The sequence below is a fragment of the Sinohyriopsis cumingii genome, chromosome 19 (assembly GCF_028554795.1).
Source record: "Sinohyriopsis cumingii isolate HCF-2022 chromosome 19, ASM2855479v2, whole genome shotgun sequence".
Taxonomy (NCBI): Eukaryota; Metazoa; Mollusca; class Bivalvia; order Unionida; family Unionidae; genus Sinohyriopsis; species Sinohyriopsis cumingii.
The window spans coordinates 10188388-10207108 of record NC_142979.1 but is presented as its reverse complement, the minus strand read 5'-3'; the positions used below and the strand labels follow the sequence as shown (position 1 = coordinate 10207108).

The 18721-nt window shown below is 34.3% G+C and overlaps 1 protein-coding gene across 1 annotated transcript in view; it reads left to right on the top strand.

Annotated features, from left to right (window-relative positions):
- The window catches only part of LOC149775122 (uncharacterized), a 96358-nt gene extending 78073 nt beyond the window's left edge, over positions 1-18285 (top strand). Inside the window, exons 20-22 of the mRNA XM_089944353.1 lie at positions 7174-7287; positions 12908-13033; positions 16276-18285. Of these exons, the coding sequence (XP_089800479.1) occupies positions 7174-7287; positions 12908-13033; positions 16276-16508 (473 nt within the window). The 3' untranslated portion in view covers positions 16509-18285. The remainder of the gene's footprint in view (positions 1-7173; positions 7288-12907; positions 13034-16275) is intronic.
- Positions 18286-18721: the final 436 nt, after the last annotated feature.

The window sequence follows — 18721 nt, the reverse complement described above, 5'->3', positions numbered from 1 at the left end:
ATGCATCGGATTGAAGTGGCGCGGGAGAAGCGTGTTTACGTCTGCAAATGTGTTTCTGTTTCTGTCATTGAATGTTTGAAATCATAACGTGGGAAAAATATGAAGTCTTTCAATTGCAATTTTCAAAAAGACGCTATAGAATTTAATGTTTCATTTTGAGTGCTGTAAGGAGGATGCAGTTGCACTTATCATCGAAATTACAGCACACTTTCGAAATGTGTAATCCAGATTGAAAACCTATGACAGGTCTCATGTAATTCGGATTTGCAGAATTAAGAAAAAACATTTTGAGGAAATTCAGGATGTAAAACTGCAAGTATATTTTATTTTGCCATTCTTATCACCAGCTAAAGGAAACAGTCATATGCCTTGTTATTTGTAAGGACCTAATCCGTCATTTTTATATGGTAGCTAGCCTAAATCCGTGACATTGTATCAATGCAAAATGTCAAGACAGCTGGGGTTTTTGCAGTCCACGAAACATGTTTTAGTTCATTCAGAAGCAAATTTAAACAACCACAACGTAAAGAGCCTCTTACGCGAGTGTACATGATTTGTTTACAAATCAAAAGTACTGGCATCTGAGTCCATTGTTTGTTTACAAAAGAAAGTAGTCCCTTTATTCACGTGAATGCTATATGTGTATTGTCGCGCGCGTTCAGTATCGGGGAATATTGAACGATTGTGTCAATGTAAAGTTAACGGGGAAAAAAATGAGCATATAATAAGTGTACTTAGTATATGATTATAGATGAATATTGCTGACAATTTTTACGATGAACATCTTTCAAGAAAACTACAAAATATGTAATCTAATGGCATACGTTTCCTAACTTTTTGTGTGGACTCTCTCGATGCCGTTTCATTATGAATATCACACTGACAAAAATATTATTGTATCTGTTGTACATTGCTGTCGAAATGCTTATATATATTCTACAATACAGATCTGCATTGTACAAAAGGCAAACATTTTCGCGGAGGAATTCTATTGTTTTCAGTATATAGCAGGAATGTTTATCATTATATATTTCCCATTTTAAAGTCATTTTATTATGACCAGTACACAATTATTTAACATTATACAAGGTGTCAAGTTACGATCAAAATGCTGTATATGTGTGTAGCTATGCTTTGCGTGTGATTAAATATTCAGGCTTATGCTCCAATCGGGTTTATATAACCTTAGACGTCATCGAATTTAATATAATCTAGTACTGATGAAATGTATGCTTTGCGAAACCATCAGTTAAGTGTTCAATTCAGATATCGACGAGTGTTCGAGTGTCCCATGCCAGAATGGCGGAACTTGTGCTGACACGGTGAACGGATGCTCATGTACCTGTTCTGTAGCTTACAATGGTCGCAAATGTGGTACAAGTGAGCACATGATTGACTTTACAGCTTAGCTTTACCCATGAACACATATTAAATTCTAGGTTTATAATTAACTTCAGAAATAAAATATTTCTGGAACGAAATTATGGGTAAGATAATTTGTTTCATATAAATCTGGAACAAATTAACACATCAGGATCGCGAACTTGGTGTCCTTGCATCCTCGGGTCGGATGGCGAAATGATACCGGTTAAATCGGCATAGTCTAATGGAGCGTGCTCTAATATTACCCACTGTCACAATGAACCTGATACAAGCATCTGCAATATACTGAGATGATACTCTGTATCCAACTGTTCATTATTGAATAAGATGCATCATATCGTAGGAATAGTGATTGTTTTGTTCACTATGTAGGCATCTTTTCTCATTTATATTCTCCAGGATACAACGGTTCCCACTGAGGGAATATTTTATTTAAAACACAAAACGAAATATTTTATAAAAAGTACTGTCCAACCCGCGGCCCGCGGGCAGAATGCGGCCCTCGGGCTGATTTTAAATGGCCCGCCAGAGCTCAAGCAGCTATAATCGATGATTTTTCAGTTTTCTGCTGCGTTAGACTGCAACTTTGACTTTAAGCAATGATTCAACTCCCCTTGTAATAATCGTAGATCCTGTGTTAATAAAGAGAAGAGTTGTGCACATATCCTGCCGGATAGAACGCTCATGCTTGGGATATAAATGATAAGAGTGAAATCTGGAATGTTACTAAAATACATTTCGATCCTGCAGGTCATGGGTGATCTACATATTGTTTGCATATGTTATGTTTCAAGTATTTACGATGCTGTTTGACACAGGCATAACTCAGAAAGGAACTTAGCAGATATTATGCCTCTTAGCAAGTCATTATGAATAAATGTAAAACACATGAGGTTCAATCCTAAGTCGATTAGTACTATCAGTATCGGTTGGAAAATCCTTCAAACAATCTGTACCAGAAACACCTGTTTATACTTTCAAACAAACATCAATGTGTCAGTTTTCCTTGTCAGAACGCGGGATTATGTGTTACCCAGGTGAACGGATACTCATGTACATGCCCGGCACGTATACTGGTTACATTTGTAATACATCTTAGCGGTGGTAATGCCCAATTAACAAATCGAGAGAAAATAGCTAAATAAAGCCCTGAATATTGTCGATGCACGTTCACTGTGTGTGTACTATTCAAAAGAGTTTGTTCTTTCTGCAACAAGTGTATTTATGGTCCCTATATCATAGAACGAATTTTACACGGAATAGCTTTAACTTAGTTTTAACTAATGCATAAGACACGTTTAGTATATTATATTATATGTATATATATATAATCGTAGAAGAGGCGAAAACAATCTTATATCTACTTTGGTTGTTTCTTGTATACAAAACAATGACTTTTCCAGTTTACATTGTCAAAATGGTGAATTTTGTGTTGAGCATGTTAATGGATAACCCTGTACCTGTCCCGCCGGATTCATTGGTCCAGTGTGTATTAGAGGTGTGTTTGATTTGCATTGTTTTCTCATTAATGTTTGTATATTGGTTTCGTTATATGCTTTGTTACATTGTATGTGAGGCTTAACCTGGTACAAAAAAAACTCAAGTTTATGTTTCTGCTTGAGCTGCATATTTTCACCAAAATAGAATTCATAGCTATAGCATTCTACTTGTGTGTGGGTTAAATACACGGATCATTATTAATAGAAGTAAACATTTATTTGTGACTGGTTCTAAGTTATTCTAATCCACCTGGCGTACCTGACATATCACAGGTTCAATATTATAATTTGTTAACAGACTATTATAATTAACACATTATCGTGTAAATATTATCAACATTCCCGACTGAAATGTTCCATTATGTAATAGTTTTTTTTAGAAACTATTATTTGTGAAATGAAGTTATGTAAATTAATATATAATCTGTTTAACTGAAATAATATTCATTACCGATTTAAGAACTAGCAGAATCAATTGTATTTTTGTGTCTGGAAATTCATTGAGCTGTTGATTATTCATATGATTTTATGGGGAAATACAAAGTGCCCATTAAAAGAAAAAGATACTTAGACAGACACACTCATTTGGATTTATAGTGAATTCAAATATAAAATTATGTTACTGTATTTCAGTAAATAACTTTCGGTATAACACCACGATACAGCCACCACACGCAAATCAACATCTTTAGCGCTGGAGTTAATTAGGATTTATTTTCACTTGTGTCTGTAATTCTAGGATTATTTCAAATTTAATTCACAACACCGTGTGTTCCTTCTTTCATTGGCCACTTTTTAATCCAGGGAAACAAATTATTTGTTCAATATTACAAGGCTTGATGCTTTTCACTATTTTCTGTAACTTAGTTTAAAAGCTTAAACTCGGAACAATTTATTGTCTATTTATCTCCGTTGTCTCTCACGTCGCTTTTGTATTGTGTGAACTATAAAAAGGAAGGAACAGAAAGTAATGTTAGAGTAATTTGTTGTACGATGTTTTCATTGATAGGAAGGTTTGAGAACATTTTGACATCAGCCTAACAAGAAAAATATAAAACATTGCAAGCGATGGGGTAATATTTCATATTATGTCAGGCAATACTACTCCATCCCGTTTGTTAGTTGTTATTTATAAATTGTATGTGTGTAATTTGGATTGTTAACGTAGATTTAACAATATTTCAGTCATATCACTACGATGTTTATAGTGTGGCAGTTTATAGTAATGTCAAGCACTGGGGGAGTCGAATATAATATGGAAAGGTACACCAGAAACTCAACAGTCCGAAGACAGTTTTCCGTGGATTTTTGAAGAGAAGAAGGTTATTTTCATCATTAGAATTACAAATAAATACTTACGTTGCAAGACTTGCAAAAGGTGCAAATTATTGTACTCTTACCAATGCATTCCCTATGAGTTTAGTTTTGTTCAGTAGGATGTAATAGAGAACTACAGATCTGTCCCATATTTCTAAAAATTGTAGTCAATGTTTACTCCAATTGTTATTTTTTCATCTACCGATGCGTAAAATTCACTAATCCCTATACGACGACCCTTCTTGCTGCAGCTTATATTTTAAGGCCCACTAAGACTGTCAAAACTCTCTGCATTTTTGCTTTTTAATAGACATAACGTGTTGTGACTTACATGAAAAGTCAACTTCATATAATACTTGGCGTTGATGAAAATGTTTGCTTAAACGAGTTACACAAACACATTTATGTCCCGTTTAAATTGTTCTATGACATGGAAAATATTAACCTAATGGAAACCTATTTCAAGACACTCAAAGGTATGTTATTTCAGATAAACATGAATGTTCCAATTCCCTTTGTCAAAATGGTGGATCTTGTGATGATCATCATTAGGGTTGAATATTGATTGTTTAGTTGATGAAGTATGTATAATGCAAGTCATTAATGTCTTACTGGTTTCTTCGCATGTGTTATGTTTCATGTTTTTAAAATATAGTTTGCCCATTTGTGCAACATCATTATTGTTGTTATATTTAAGGAATATATACTGACGTAAGAAATTTAAATAAAGGTTAAAACTCTGCTGACGATTTTATATTTTCGATCTTTAGGTACAATGTAAAGACAATCTGATATTACGCATATAGGCAAATAATTATGAGTACATGTATAAAGCTGATTGATGATAATGGAGATTCAAACTTAACAGGAACATAACAGCCATATCACAAAACGTATCTTTAATTATATATTACGTTTGCATTTGGATCCAGCGATGAATGTTCCTGTTTCCCTTTTATACTTTCAAGCATTAAACGTGTTTGTTATTACAGAAGAAACCTAAGCATAATAGTTAAGTTGGAATGTTCTGTTGCAGAAGTGCAGATCATTCACATTATGGATGATATAGTGTTTGTTTTTTATTTGTTATCGTATATGTTATGTTTCATGTATTTACAATGTATTTTGACCATTGTGCGACTTCATTATCTGTGTTACCTTTTATGAATTAACACTGGCGTAAGCTATTTAAAAATGCAAATAGTTCTAATGATTTACATATATATATTTGTTCCATGCGCAAAGCAAATAAAGATAGATTAAATGTTACATCTTTAAGCAAAGAATTATGAATAACTGTAAAAAATTGATTGATTACAAATATCACTCGGTCTTAAATTGATCAGTACTGTCAATATCTGTTCAAAACCCCTTCAAGCAATCTGTACTGAAAATGAATATTTGAATTTTCAGAAATGCAAAGTCCGGAGGAATTACATCAATAAGGCCCCTGCATATTGTAGATTAATGTCCGTTATACATTTTAATAAAATTTCTTCTCGTCTATAACAGATATTTCAATATTAAATAGTTTGGCCAATGTGTCTGAAGACTTGACCCTTATATCATCATATTAATTTCCATGGAATTCTCAGTACCTTGGATACAACATATACCATGTGCTGCAATATATATATATATATATATATATATATATATATATATATATATATATATATATATATATATATATATATTGAAAGGCTACAGTATAAGTAGCTTGTTATGATTCTTTCAAGAAGAAATGTGAGTTTAGTATTGGTCAATAGGTCTCTAGGTATGTCCCTCTATAAATTGTAATAAATGCAGTCGTCTATTTTACTACATCAATGAGCAGAATGCACTAATTCCAATACAACAATCCTTGTTGATACTTATAAGTTATGGTCCTCTAAAACTTCCAAAACTCTCTCATTTTTGCTTTTTTAGACATAAAGTGTTATGTCTTGCAAAAAGAAGTTCATTTGAGGTAATGCAGTGCTTAAACGAGTTATACAATCACGTCTATGTTTTGTTTAAATTGTTCTAAAACGTTTAAAATATTTGTCTCAGGTAAAGTTATTTTAAGACCCACGAACGTCTGTTATTTAAAACATCAATAATGTTCCAATTCCCTTTGTCGAAACAGCTGATCTTGTATTGATCATGTAAACGGATAATCCTGGATCTGTGCTGCCGGATGTATTGGTTTAGTGTGTAGTACCGGTTTGCTGGACATTGCTACTCCATCCACTATATATTTAAGAACGAAAAGGAAATCTTATGAATTGTTTTTACTGCACTGTACATATAATATTCTAAATGAGCGTAGGTCCGAAAACAAATGATTATTGTAATGGACTTGGATAGGTTTTCTAATGAACTAGGATATGTTTTATAATGGATTAGGATAGTTTTTTTATGGACTAGTATAGGTTACCTAATAAACTATGATAGGTAGTCTAATAGGATTTGCAATTCCTGGAAACAGTCTCACTCCAAAACGTCTTTTGCGCTAGTACTTTGACTTGGAGTAGTAACACTCCTTGTAATAAAGGTTCTTCTCATGTCTAGCTGGTGAATTAGCTGGTGTGAACATTTTCTCCCGGCTGCAACGCATGTGCTTGTGGTATAAATGAGTAGAGTGAAATATATAATGTTCCGTTAAGAATTGTAAATCATGCATGTCATGGATGGTACACTGTTTTTGTTGTTGGTGGTGCTGTTGTTGCATGTATAAAGATATAGTTTGACCTTTGTACTACCTATTATTTAAGTTTTATTTCATGAATTAGCACTGAGGCAATCACTTTCAAAATGCACAATGCAAACAAAGACTGAGTATACACTTGGACTTTAGGCACATAATTTTAAATAACTTCAGGAAGCTGATTGATGGCAAATAATATCCAATCCTTAATCGGGCAGTACATGTATTATTTGTTGGAAAGTCCTACGAACAATCTGTATTAAAAATATCAGTTTGTATTTTCAGACATCGATGAATGTGCATCTTCTCCTTGTCATAACAGGGGATCCTGTGTTGACCAAGTGAACGGATACTCGTGTACCTGTCCATCAGGATATATCGGTATCAATTGTGATACAGGTAAGCAAGTAGCAATGCCCAGTGAACAAATCCAGATGTAATATTTACATCAGGCCCGTTAATATTGCTGAATTATGTTCAGTGTGTGCTCACGTGCTAACAAGATGTTCTTTTCTGTAAAATTTATTTCAGTTTGAATATTTGTTGCCAGTAGTACTGTGTGTCTCTATATTTGTTCCGTATATTGCCACATTACTGTTCTATAGCAATCGCAGAACTAACTTTAGTGTAGTTGAAACACGGAGAAACTAGACAGTCGTTCGGCTTCTTTTCATGTTTCTTTCAAGAAAACAAAAACAAATATCATCATATGATAATTATCATTAAATGTGTGCGCACATTTGGAACGACTTGCAAAACATGGAAATTATTGTACTCTTTGCACATTATTTCATGCGAAAATTCAGTATCGTTCAATTGGAGGTGATAAAGGACTGAAGATCCGCTGTTCATTTCTAGAAATTCTAGTCAATAATTGTTCCAGTTATTTCTTTGTCTCAAACTATGTGCTTTAATTCCTGTTCAAAGAACGTAAATGTTATAGCTTATATTTTAAGGTCCTCTAAAAATGTCAAAACTCTCATCATGTTTGCGTTGAAAAACAGAAAGTTTGATGTTTTGCATGAAATTTTTTTTAAAGGTGTTAGCTGAAAGCTATCTAAAAAACGATAATTCAGACATCGATGAATGTTCCAGTTACCCTTGTCAACACAGTGGCTCATTAGTTGACCATATGAACGGATACTGCTTTATCTCTCCTACTAAATTTATTGTTCGATGGGTAGTACATGTATGCTGGACATTGGTTGTCTTTGGACTCTCTTACCTCTCTTGTTGCATATGTATTATTAAAATTATATTGGGGAATAAACGAAAAGAGAACGCTTGGGTAATTGTTGTTTTTCTTGATTCTTGAAGTCCGTTGTCTCTACGCATTGTTTTCATTAAGATCGTTTAATGTTTCGAGCATGTTTACTTCACGTGCAAACACCCAAATATATAAAAAAATAAAACCCAATATAAAGTTTCTGGGTTGGATTTATTGTAACACAGATCCTTCTTTCTCAACCTAATGTAGGGATTGGACACACTCACACACACACACACACAGAGATATATATATATATATATATATATATATATATATATATATATATATATATATAGAACATCAGCAGGGCAACCTATAACGATGAACACGATCATGTTGTAACGTAACATTCCGTCCAAGGACACTGCTATATTTGGACTATACAATTCTCCACAATACATGTATTGGAATATAAGTATTATATATTGCTTTACGTTATCGTTATTCACTTAAACGTTCATGAAGTTGGTGACAAGTAAATCGGTACGATCATTCTGAATTAGCTTTTCAATATAGAGTAGAATAATTGCATTTTTATCGCATTTTGTAGCTGATAACAGCCATTCTTTAGGCATTACGTCTGAGCAAAGTAAAAGTTGCCCACAGTTACCAACACCGGGTGTGGTATAGGGTATAGGGTTTGCGGTCAAAAATCTGCCTAATACGTAAACTTGAGAGAAAAGCAATTAATTATCGCATAGTGTATATTAGACATCGTAAGCTCACAGTAATAATCCTGTTTACAGCATACTTATATGTAACGAGTTTGAGCCTCATATGCTTATTTGCAAATCTGTTTAGTGTGTAAATACGAAGTTCAAGTGAAAAGACTAATTGCAGCATGAAAAATGGATAATTCATGTGCATGTTAATTTTGCACGTGTTTCAAACATACAAATTATTCTAATATTCTCATACATTTCATGTGCAATTAGCATATCAAGTACCCTTTAATAATTAGTGATTGAAAACAAACGCTCATTGGTTCCGATAATGATTAGCTTTGTTATTTTAGCATACAATTGTGGACCAGGGAGAAAGGGACTATATGATCCAAACTCGTACCCTGGAATTGAAGAACAGTTACCCATCTATAAAAGAAGGGCCTAATTTTAACTCCAATTAACTTGAAAATCTTACAAACCCCTTTAAGTAAATGGGTCGTTTCATGCAAATTGTATTTTGCATTATGTTTCAGTCCTTCAAAATTATAAGCAAACTGGCTAGTACTTATAAAATAAAGACTTGCGTACATTTGCAAAACGTTTTACCTCAAGACAACAAATATCCGATATGACTTACAAAATAAGAGCAGGAATATAAATAAGAAACTATAAATCCATCTTGGCATGCTTTCACTCATGATTTCATTGAATATAATCAATGATTCCTTAAATGCATTTCTGTATAATGTTTTGTTCTTAAGGCATAGTGGATCTTGTTGAATTCGACCTCTTAATTAACCTGATTTCGTTATTCTTTTTCTACAAGACTTGAGACCTGTTTTTCCTCATAACAGCTTGAAAGGTAGTCTCGGTTTAGCAATCTGCAAGCAACCAACTTTTAGGGTCTATTTAATGAGGAATAAAATATATATTTATTTGCTACACATCACGCGTCAACTGTTATCTTCCCAGTTGTTCCTACTTAAAAGAGAATTATCATAATTCGTTTGTCGCATATATTCCAACTCAAGGGCCCGTTTGTGGGAACGTTTGGTCCTTGTGGTTGCCATAATTAGGTTTGTTTCATCGTGTTTTGTTTGAGCGTACGTACGAGGGATGTTTAAAAGCGCTGAATATTATTGCGCTTTTTTGTAAACAGTGCTCCAATGGATTTGGAGCTGAACTAGGGCTGTATGTAATACGTGGTGACGTTTATATGTTCCACTCATTCTGACAGCACGTAGGAGTATAAAATGTCCGGTGTCAGTAGCTGAGTCAGGCACACGCTCCTGGACGACAGGCCCTTTTGCGTCGAAAATGAATGCGTACAAATACATCTTGTCAGTCCAAATACGTCGATCGAGTTTTGGACAGTGCTCCATTTTTAGATCTAACTTAACTTATTTTGCTTGAGCCAGGCTAAAAACATATCAATGTTTGATCTTGTTTAACAATCTCATTCAAACGCGTCTGGTCGCGCTTTTCATATTTGGCGAGAAGCTGTTTGGCGATTTCAATCGGTGTCTTTGATCAGCCGTCGTCCAATGCAATGCGTATCCTGCACTTGGTTTATTGGACTTCGATGGATTCCTCAGCATATTCAAAACAGCTGACGCATCAATGCCCCTGATAATGGAACTAATGTTCAATTTGTATCGAACATCTTCTTTAACTGTCCTTGTTATAGCAGCCACTTCTCTCTCGGAAATCGCAGACAAAGGTTTTACTGAACCTTTGTGATCTTCCATGGATCAGCGACCATCTTTATAGCTATAACACCAGCTCAGAATCGGAGAACATGCTAGAATTGCATCTGTAAAGATTATTCAAGTTAATACTTGTGATGACAAAATGGGCCGAGCTTTTATGGTATGTCCTTTCTCCATTAGCAGGATCTTTCTCCTTCTTCAACAATTGTATGTCACTGTCATTTAGCAATGTTAAGTCTAGCTCATACATTTCCAAGTGTCCAGCGTGCTGAATGTGAAGTTATAAATCATTTCATACAACGTTATTTTATCAATTTATTCACAGGCTAGAAGCAACAACATGTTAGACAATTCACAAAGTATTGATAGCTTTTCAGATGAGAATCGTAGTATGACATCAGACAGTTATATCCGAACCCCATCCGTACCCACACACCGAACATAAATTAAGATTAATGAAGGTTAATAATACATAATATATAATTTTGAAGATTCTGATCTTAAGACATTCGCATAAATCAGAGTATATAGCGAAATACAAGTATTGCTTTGATTTATTTATCATCATATTTTCAATATTATTGGAAGGCACAGGAATATATGCTTACTCTTGTAAATTATGGCAGTGCCAGCAAAAGTTAAACGTGCTAAAAACCCTTGTGGCTGCGTGGAATAAAGTATCGACCATGCAGGAGGCGGTTTTTTTTGCTAGTGTATCAATTTTGTATGGCAAAAATTGTGCCATTGGTATGAACATTTCATTTAATTTCAGTTTTGCCTTTTGCGTACCCTAATATGTTTGTTATATTATCCATACAAGTTACAGTTGCTTAAAGTTTTATATCAACAACTTCGCCAAATTAAATGCAGATTTCGTTTTTGAATTATGACGCTTTTAATAGCCATATTTAACTTAGGAATGGGATATTACCTTCGAATATCGTTTCAAATTTTATATATTTTTGGATTTATATTCAAATTTTTTATTTTATTTCCTGAAAGATTTAAACTATATGGTCTCGTTGGAAAAATGTGTTTGACATGATTTTAGATGTTGATGTGTTTTCCGTTGCTGACGTTGATGTAGCTCGAGGAGGTATGAGTGAAAAACATAACAACATTGTGGGCTTAAAACCACAATTGAGTTTTTAAGACATACTCATTGAGACTAATTATTTAATCAGTTCGGCTAATGACCCTAGTCCCTACGATAGATAGAGAGCACAATATATAAAAAATAGACAGAGACAAAGAGAGACAGAGAGATAAGGAGAGGTAGAAAGAGAGACAGAGATAGAGAGATATGCAAATTATTGATATAATTAATTACAATGGTCGCTCTCACATTACGGATGGTTTTAAAGTAGATGCGAGAGATTATTACACGATTCCTGTAGAAGCGTCTGCGCTTGTCACAATAAAAAGGGATCGGATACTTTATATGGTGAGGAATCTGTAATGACCTACACTACACAGGTGAATTTAGGTTCTGTTGGCATCAACCCAATAAACATCCGCCACGTTCATTTTAACCCTTACTATATTCAGGTATCGATCATTGTGCCAGTAATAGTTGCCAGAACGGTGGCATATGCCAAGATCATATGGACAACTACAGTTGCCAGTGTACAAGAGGATATACTGGATGCAACTGCAGTATTATTACGTATGCTAGTGTCTGGAAGTAATGAGCTGTTGTTGTTGCTGCTGTGGTTGTTTTCAATTCCTACTCGACTTTCCATCATGCGATCTTATTTAAGATTTTATTTAACCACTTTTATATCCTTAATTTTACAAGAATGCATGGAGTAGTATTTCAGGTAATATTTGGGAGCTATGTAATGGATATATTTTGTCATCAGAATAGTTTCCTTTTTTGACAGTAAACGACCATTATAATAAAGTTATTGGATACTTTAATTGTGGTATATGTTTATTTTAACGATATTGTACTCGTCCTAAGTTGATACCAAAGGAAGGAAGAGGATAATATAAAAATAAACATAACCAAGCTTCACACATATCTTGTGTCAAACGAAAGTCTCAGACTCTGTTGGGCAAAGTGAACTGTGTTTTATTAGTTATCTAGTCCATGGCATTTACTTACGAGTGCTTCAAATAGACGATCCTGTGCAAAACTGAAACAAAACGAAACAAATAAAAACAAGGCAATTATTAAAAGTCATGTTGTTCTGTTTACTTATCTATCACACAATTACATATTGTAGAATTAGATGAGATATTCACATAAATACCAAGATTAATCGGTCTTCTCAATGTGACAAACACAAACATGCGCGGAAACAAACATATACCTCTAAACTCTAACAAAATATAGTAGCGATACACATGATGGTTCATATTTTATTCATCAGCGAAAGACGAGAAAGACAACTGCGATGGAGTCATCTGCCCTTTTCTATACGAATGCGTGGAGAAAGATGATAATCATGAATGTGAGTGCATCAAAGTGCATTTGAGAAGTGCAGGGATTTGCATATGTAAGTCATTATTCAGAACGAGGTTGATTATTAAGATAACGTTGTTATTACAAGACTGAGTTACCATGTTTAAGTATTTAATTTCTATGTAAATGTTGCCTAATCACCGGCAGGGTAAAAACGCCTGTCGGACTGTTAACTATATCAGAATTACGTCGAATGTACACGTCGGAAAATTCCGCAAATATGACTAATAATTCATATAATTTGCCTCCTTTCGATCGTCAAGAAAACTATTGATATATTTAGTAATATGGAGTTTTATGTCGTTAGCCTTTTCACCTGGTGCCGGAGTACCTAAACCCCCATCTTCTCTAGCCTGACCGTCGACTCCTATTGTATCAAAGACAGATTAGAATGTACGGGTGTCATACCGACAACCTGAGAACCTTTGTCCCTGATATGATCGTTTATTTCTTTGTCAGGCTATTGATTCTATATTCCTTTTTATTGGGCCTGCATTCGCCTCCTGCTAGTTTTAGCATTCAATGTTTTCTGCAGCATTTGTATTGAGACCACATCTCTTACGTTAAAAGGCTGTCATTCAATAACAGCTGATGAAACATTTTGGAAGGAACAAATGCTTTTACTTTGGGATGTACATTGGCTGGCAAAAATGCTACATGCTTTGTTTCTCTACATACGTGAGTGCAGGAAGGGTCCTGTTCTAGTATCTTTTAAACTTCTAATTGGAGTTTTATCTGGAATTGCACTATTTGATGTGAAGTTGGGGCCCTTGTTGTGATATTCTTGTTGCATTTAGTTGGTAAAGAACCTCGCCTATAGTTCAATGGAAAGTGACTGGGAACAGAAGTAGTCCATAGGATTAACTGATTCGTAAAAGTAATGTTATATGTCTTTATTATGTGTTTGAAGTTAGGCCCATTTATGTATAATGTATTTTTTCAGATAATGAGCTATCAGTTGGTAGGTTGCTGATTTGAGTTTCATTTCAGGAAAATGAACCTGTGAATGGTTATGGGTAATTTACCTATGGATGATCAAGTCAGTTGGAATTGTTGCGACACAGGTCACGTGGGAGGCATTGCGTCAGAGAGTCGCAATAAAGTCGTTGGGATGTGTATAAAGACACAGTTGATTCATTCCTAATTCCTCTTTCCTAGTGTTAATGCTGTGTAAGATCATGCTGCATATATAGCTAGCATCCTATTTATATTTAATTTGTGAGAAATCATTTATATAAATTATTGTTTTTCGTTAAAAGTGGTCATTTTAGTTTTGGGACTAAAACAACGTTTTTGGCGGGTTATTTTTAATTCGTTAAAAGACGGTCTGGAAAATGTAACTGCGATGAATCAAGAATGTTGGCACTTCACCATATTCCATGATATTTGTACATCTGTACACAGATAACCTGGAATTCATTCGGAGCAATATTCTTTTGTACTTCTGATAGAACGTTTATGATTATTTTGCATTTGAATCATAATAATAGAAGTTCCTCTTTATCTTTTTTAAAATAAATATTTCTTAAGTTTTACAAAACTTGGTTTTCATTCTCTTTGTAACTTAGTACAAAGCCATAGAGTCCAAATAATTCAGAATTAGCGTCACGTGACTGTTTATAGCAAACCACAATGCAGAAAGCGCAGTCATTTCATAACAAACGGAAAATTACACAGCAGTCTTAGTATCTGAAGAATGTCTCTTTTTTGACAACATGCTTCAATGTATAATGTCATAAGCTTGAGGTCCAAGTAACCTTATGAAACGACCAGTTTCAATATTCACAGTTCAAGATTTTCAAAAAAATTGTTCAAAACTCACATCATTTGAACCAACAATTTTGGCTCCTCGGTCCTATTTCCTGGTCACGGCAGTGTATTGCTCGGTTACCGCATACATTCATTTGGCGCTTAAAATGTTGTCATATTGCCAACAATGTTGCTCTTTTGACAGCAATGTTACCCTGTTGTCAACGATGTTGCCTAGTTTCCAGCAACTTTATTTGGTTGCCAGCAAGGATGATCTAATACCATTCAGGCTGCCCTTGTTTAGTAGTTACGTCGCCATACTGTCAGCTATAAATAAACCAAACTTACTAGTATATTATATTGAATAAACTTCAATAATAATCAAATATATACATCCCATCAATCATACCTAACATATTACAGAAATATAGACTTATAATTATTGCTAAAAGAAACCATTTAAATACATAACATTTTAAGTTACAACATCAATGTAACTATCTTCATTAAAAAATGACGAGTTTGCATATTCCATTGGCTGTACTTCAATTCCAAATATCAAGAAGATAAGCCGAAATAATACATCCATACTACTTTTGAAGTATGGATACAATTTTTACAAAAATTATATTGTAAAGTACGCAAGTACTCACTCCTATGGCTGTAATATAAGTGAAAGCCGTGCGCATCATGAAATATGGGTATCTCGCTGCGAATTAAACACACCGAGATTCACCTATTTGTCAATGTAAAAATATTAAATTGAAACTACTCTAGTTAACGCTGTACTCGTCAACAAAATCCATATAACCGTTTTAGTGCAACTTGTTTTCAAACGTCTTTTAAACACGCTTTAACATGCCCACCTATTTCGATTGTCAACCAGTCCCGGAGTCAACATGGGTTCTGAGATGGTATATGGTCAATGCGATCAATTTTGGTGTCATTTTATTAAGATGTATTACGGTAATTGTTACCTTTTATAAATTCACTAGCTTTTGAAACAAAAAAAAAATGTTTGGATCAGTCATACTTTTAACTTATTTAACCGGTCGGTTCCAAAACATTCTTTTACATATATACTATTTTGATAATCTTGGAAAGGAATTTTTATATGAAGTCTCGGGGACCGACAGCATCGTGACGGCACATGCTTTTTAAGGTGTATAATTCGCACATGATCCGTGGCTATGTAGAACGTAGCAAAGATGCATCAATGTATAAATATATCATTATTTATTTCCTCTCTGCTTATTTTATCATAGTGACATGATTAGATACATGAATTATATATTCTTCATATAGAGAAAAATCAAGCCGCATATCTTAGTGACATGTTTATTTACATGAATTATATGGAGACAAATCATGCCGCCTATCATAGTGACATGTTTATATACATGAATTATATAGAGACAAATCATGCCGCCTATCATAGTGACATGTTTATATACATGAATTATATGGAGACAAATCATGCCGCCTATTTACAGTCAAGACTTTTATGTTAATGTTTTGTAATTTCAGATTATCTTTTCATCGTACCAGTCGTTATGACCCTGTTGGCTTTATGCGTTTTAGCATGTCTTTTACGACGAAGCATGAAGAAACCTGTACGGCCTAAGTCAGGATCAGACGAAGAAAGCATTCGGGACCCGCCTTCATCGCCGGCTCCACCGTACTCTCAGAATAACTACGTAAACAACAAAAATTGCCTCTATAATCAAACTTTTTCGAAGCAAAAAATGTTCATCGGATAGCCAATGAACATGTATGCTCTGAGGTTAAATCACCTTGCCAAGAAATTTTCAGCTATTGTAAATCATCTCTTCGAACGCATAGCATATTTTCTTTAGCAAATTCTTGTTATGAAATTACAGTGTATGTTTATAAGCAATAAGGCCATGCCAAGAGCGTAAGTTTGAATCCACTTTTTCACTTAATAATATCTATATAATAGTTAGCATCCTGGCATAGTTCATGCAATGACAATTGAGAACAGATGTATTGGTCATGCGATCACAAAGTGAGATCCGAAAATCTAAGCAGGAATCGCAGTTTGTAGATATGGAATCAGTATTTTCTCTAAGACTGTCTTTCCAATAAATATCTGAGATATGAAACCTAAATTATCATCATGTTCAGAGTCATTGATGAAACTTGATCTCCAAATTTAATACAATATGTGCAATTGGACCTATTTTTATTACATTAACAGAAATTTCAAATAATTCTTATGGACAGCCTTTCAACATATTAAATCATTAGTGATGCTGGAATTTGCAATATCTCTCAACTGACTTCTGGTAAATTAGGTGTGCCTCCCTTCATTTTTGACTATCTATTGTTACAAGCCAGGGGTCATTACTTGATCGAGCGGTGCCAAACCCTGGCGCGATTCCCGCTAGAAGTCATAAGTTTACCCCAAATTTCCAAAGACTTCCATACAACTTCAGTTGTAAATTAGACAGCCCGACGTGTCCATTCTATACATAAATTTTGCTCTAATCTTTGCAAGACCACATATCTCACAACCGGTCAAAGATTTGTTTCTCTTTGTTAGGTTTCCTTACCGCCAGCAGTTCACGCCGTAGAAACTATAAAACTAACCCTTAACGAAAGGAACTAGTTTAACTACGCCACCTTAGGTCAGTCAAACTATGGTTTCTAGGTACTTTGCGCCAGTACAACTGCAACACGTTTTCCACCATGGTGACATAAACGGTATCTGCCGAGTCCCTTATTATCGGTTCCATAGTGTAATTTACCGGTTTCCTACCGTAAATACTGCCATTGCGGTCACAACACCAATGTACACCATATATTTCAGCAGGGACTTTATTGTTCCATCGACACTCATTCGGTTTGGACCTGAATCCACTACTAGTGAACCAGGGCATCATGGAAACTCACTTACGCTTTACTCCGTGACGTTTGCTCCTAGTAAATGGCTAATTATTTCGGGTAAAGAAATATTTATATTGCATTGAATTCCAATAATCAGACAAGTAATCACAAAAATCTAAGAATTCCTTAAAATGGAGCACTATATCCAGATGCATATACTCCAAATGTATTACACTATTTTAGCATAAATTTTACGTTTTTGAATGTAGTTTCACAAAATATGATAACCTTTAATGTAGACAGTAGTATTATCGTATCATTAGTAAGTATCTTATTATTATCGTAGTAAGCGAAGGGCATGTAGTTTACGTGTTCGAAATTGTACCTTATTTTCATAATTTGATCAGACTTTATGCGAGTCTATACGTAAAATGTATTCTAAACTGAATATAATCCTACGTCAGAACATTTGGACCTTCTTTAACCAGTGATTTGCGCCAGACCTAGGCTGGATATAAAGCCGAGTGTGCAACAAAGGCTAGGATAATATCTATAGAAAGTTTATTATGCAATGAAAAGTGAAAAAATAATCTTAGTCGTAATTTTAACATGTCACTGGCTTATTTAATAAAGTTCAAGGTCACCTGTCATGTGATAGAATATCCATGTCCATGCTCTCTCATATATGGCCTCACTATAAACAATAATTCTGATTGAAAAACAGTATGTGTATATATGTATATATATATATATATATATATATATATATATATATATATATATATATATATATAAGGAATACAAAACCATGTGACAAATAAAAGTCCTTTCAAGTCCACTGGATCCGTCAAGGATCACGTGAGTTAGGATACGATTGAGACAAATGCAACAAACTGACAACGACCAGTGCGAAAGTAGTATCTATCCTTAACGCTTTCGACTCTTTAACGAGTCTCTTTCAAAGGCAAATACAATACATAGATAGGACAAAGAAAACAAGTATAAAACACCGTTGTGCTTGCAAACATTTACATGACTATTTCTACAGGAATGAAACCTTTACATGTTTAATGCTTCAACTAGTTTATTTCAACTTACAGTGGTAATCAGAGGCTATTGGGTGATT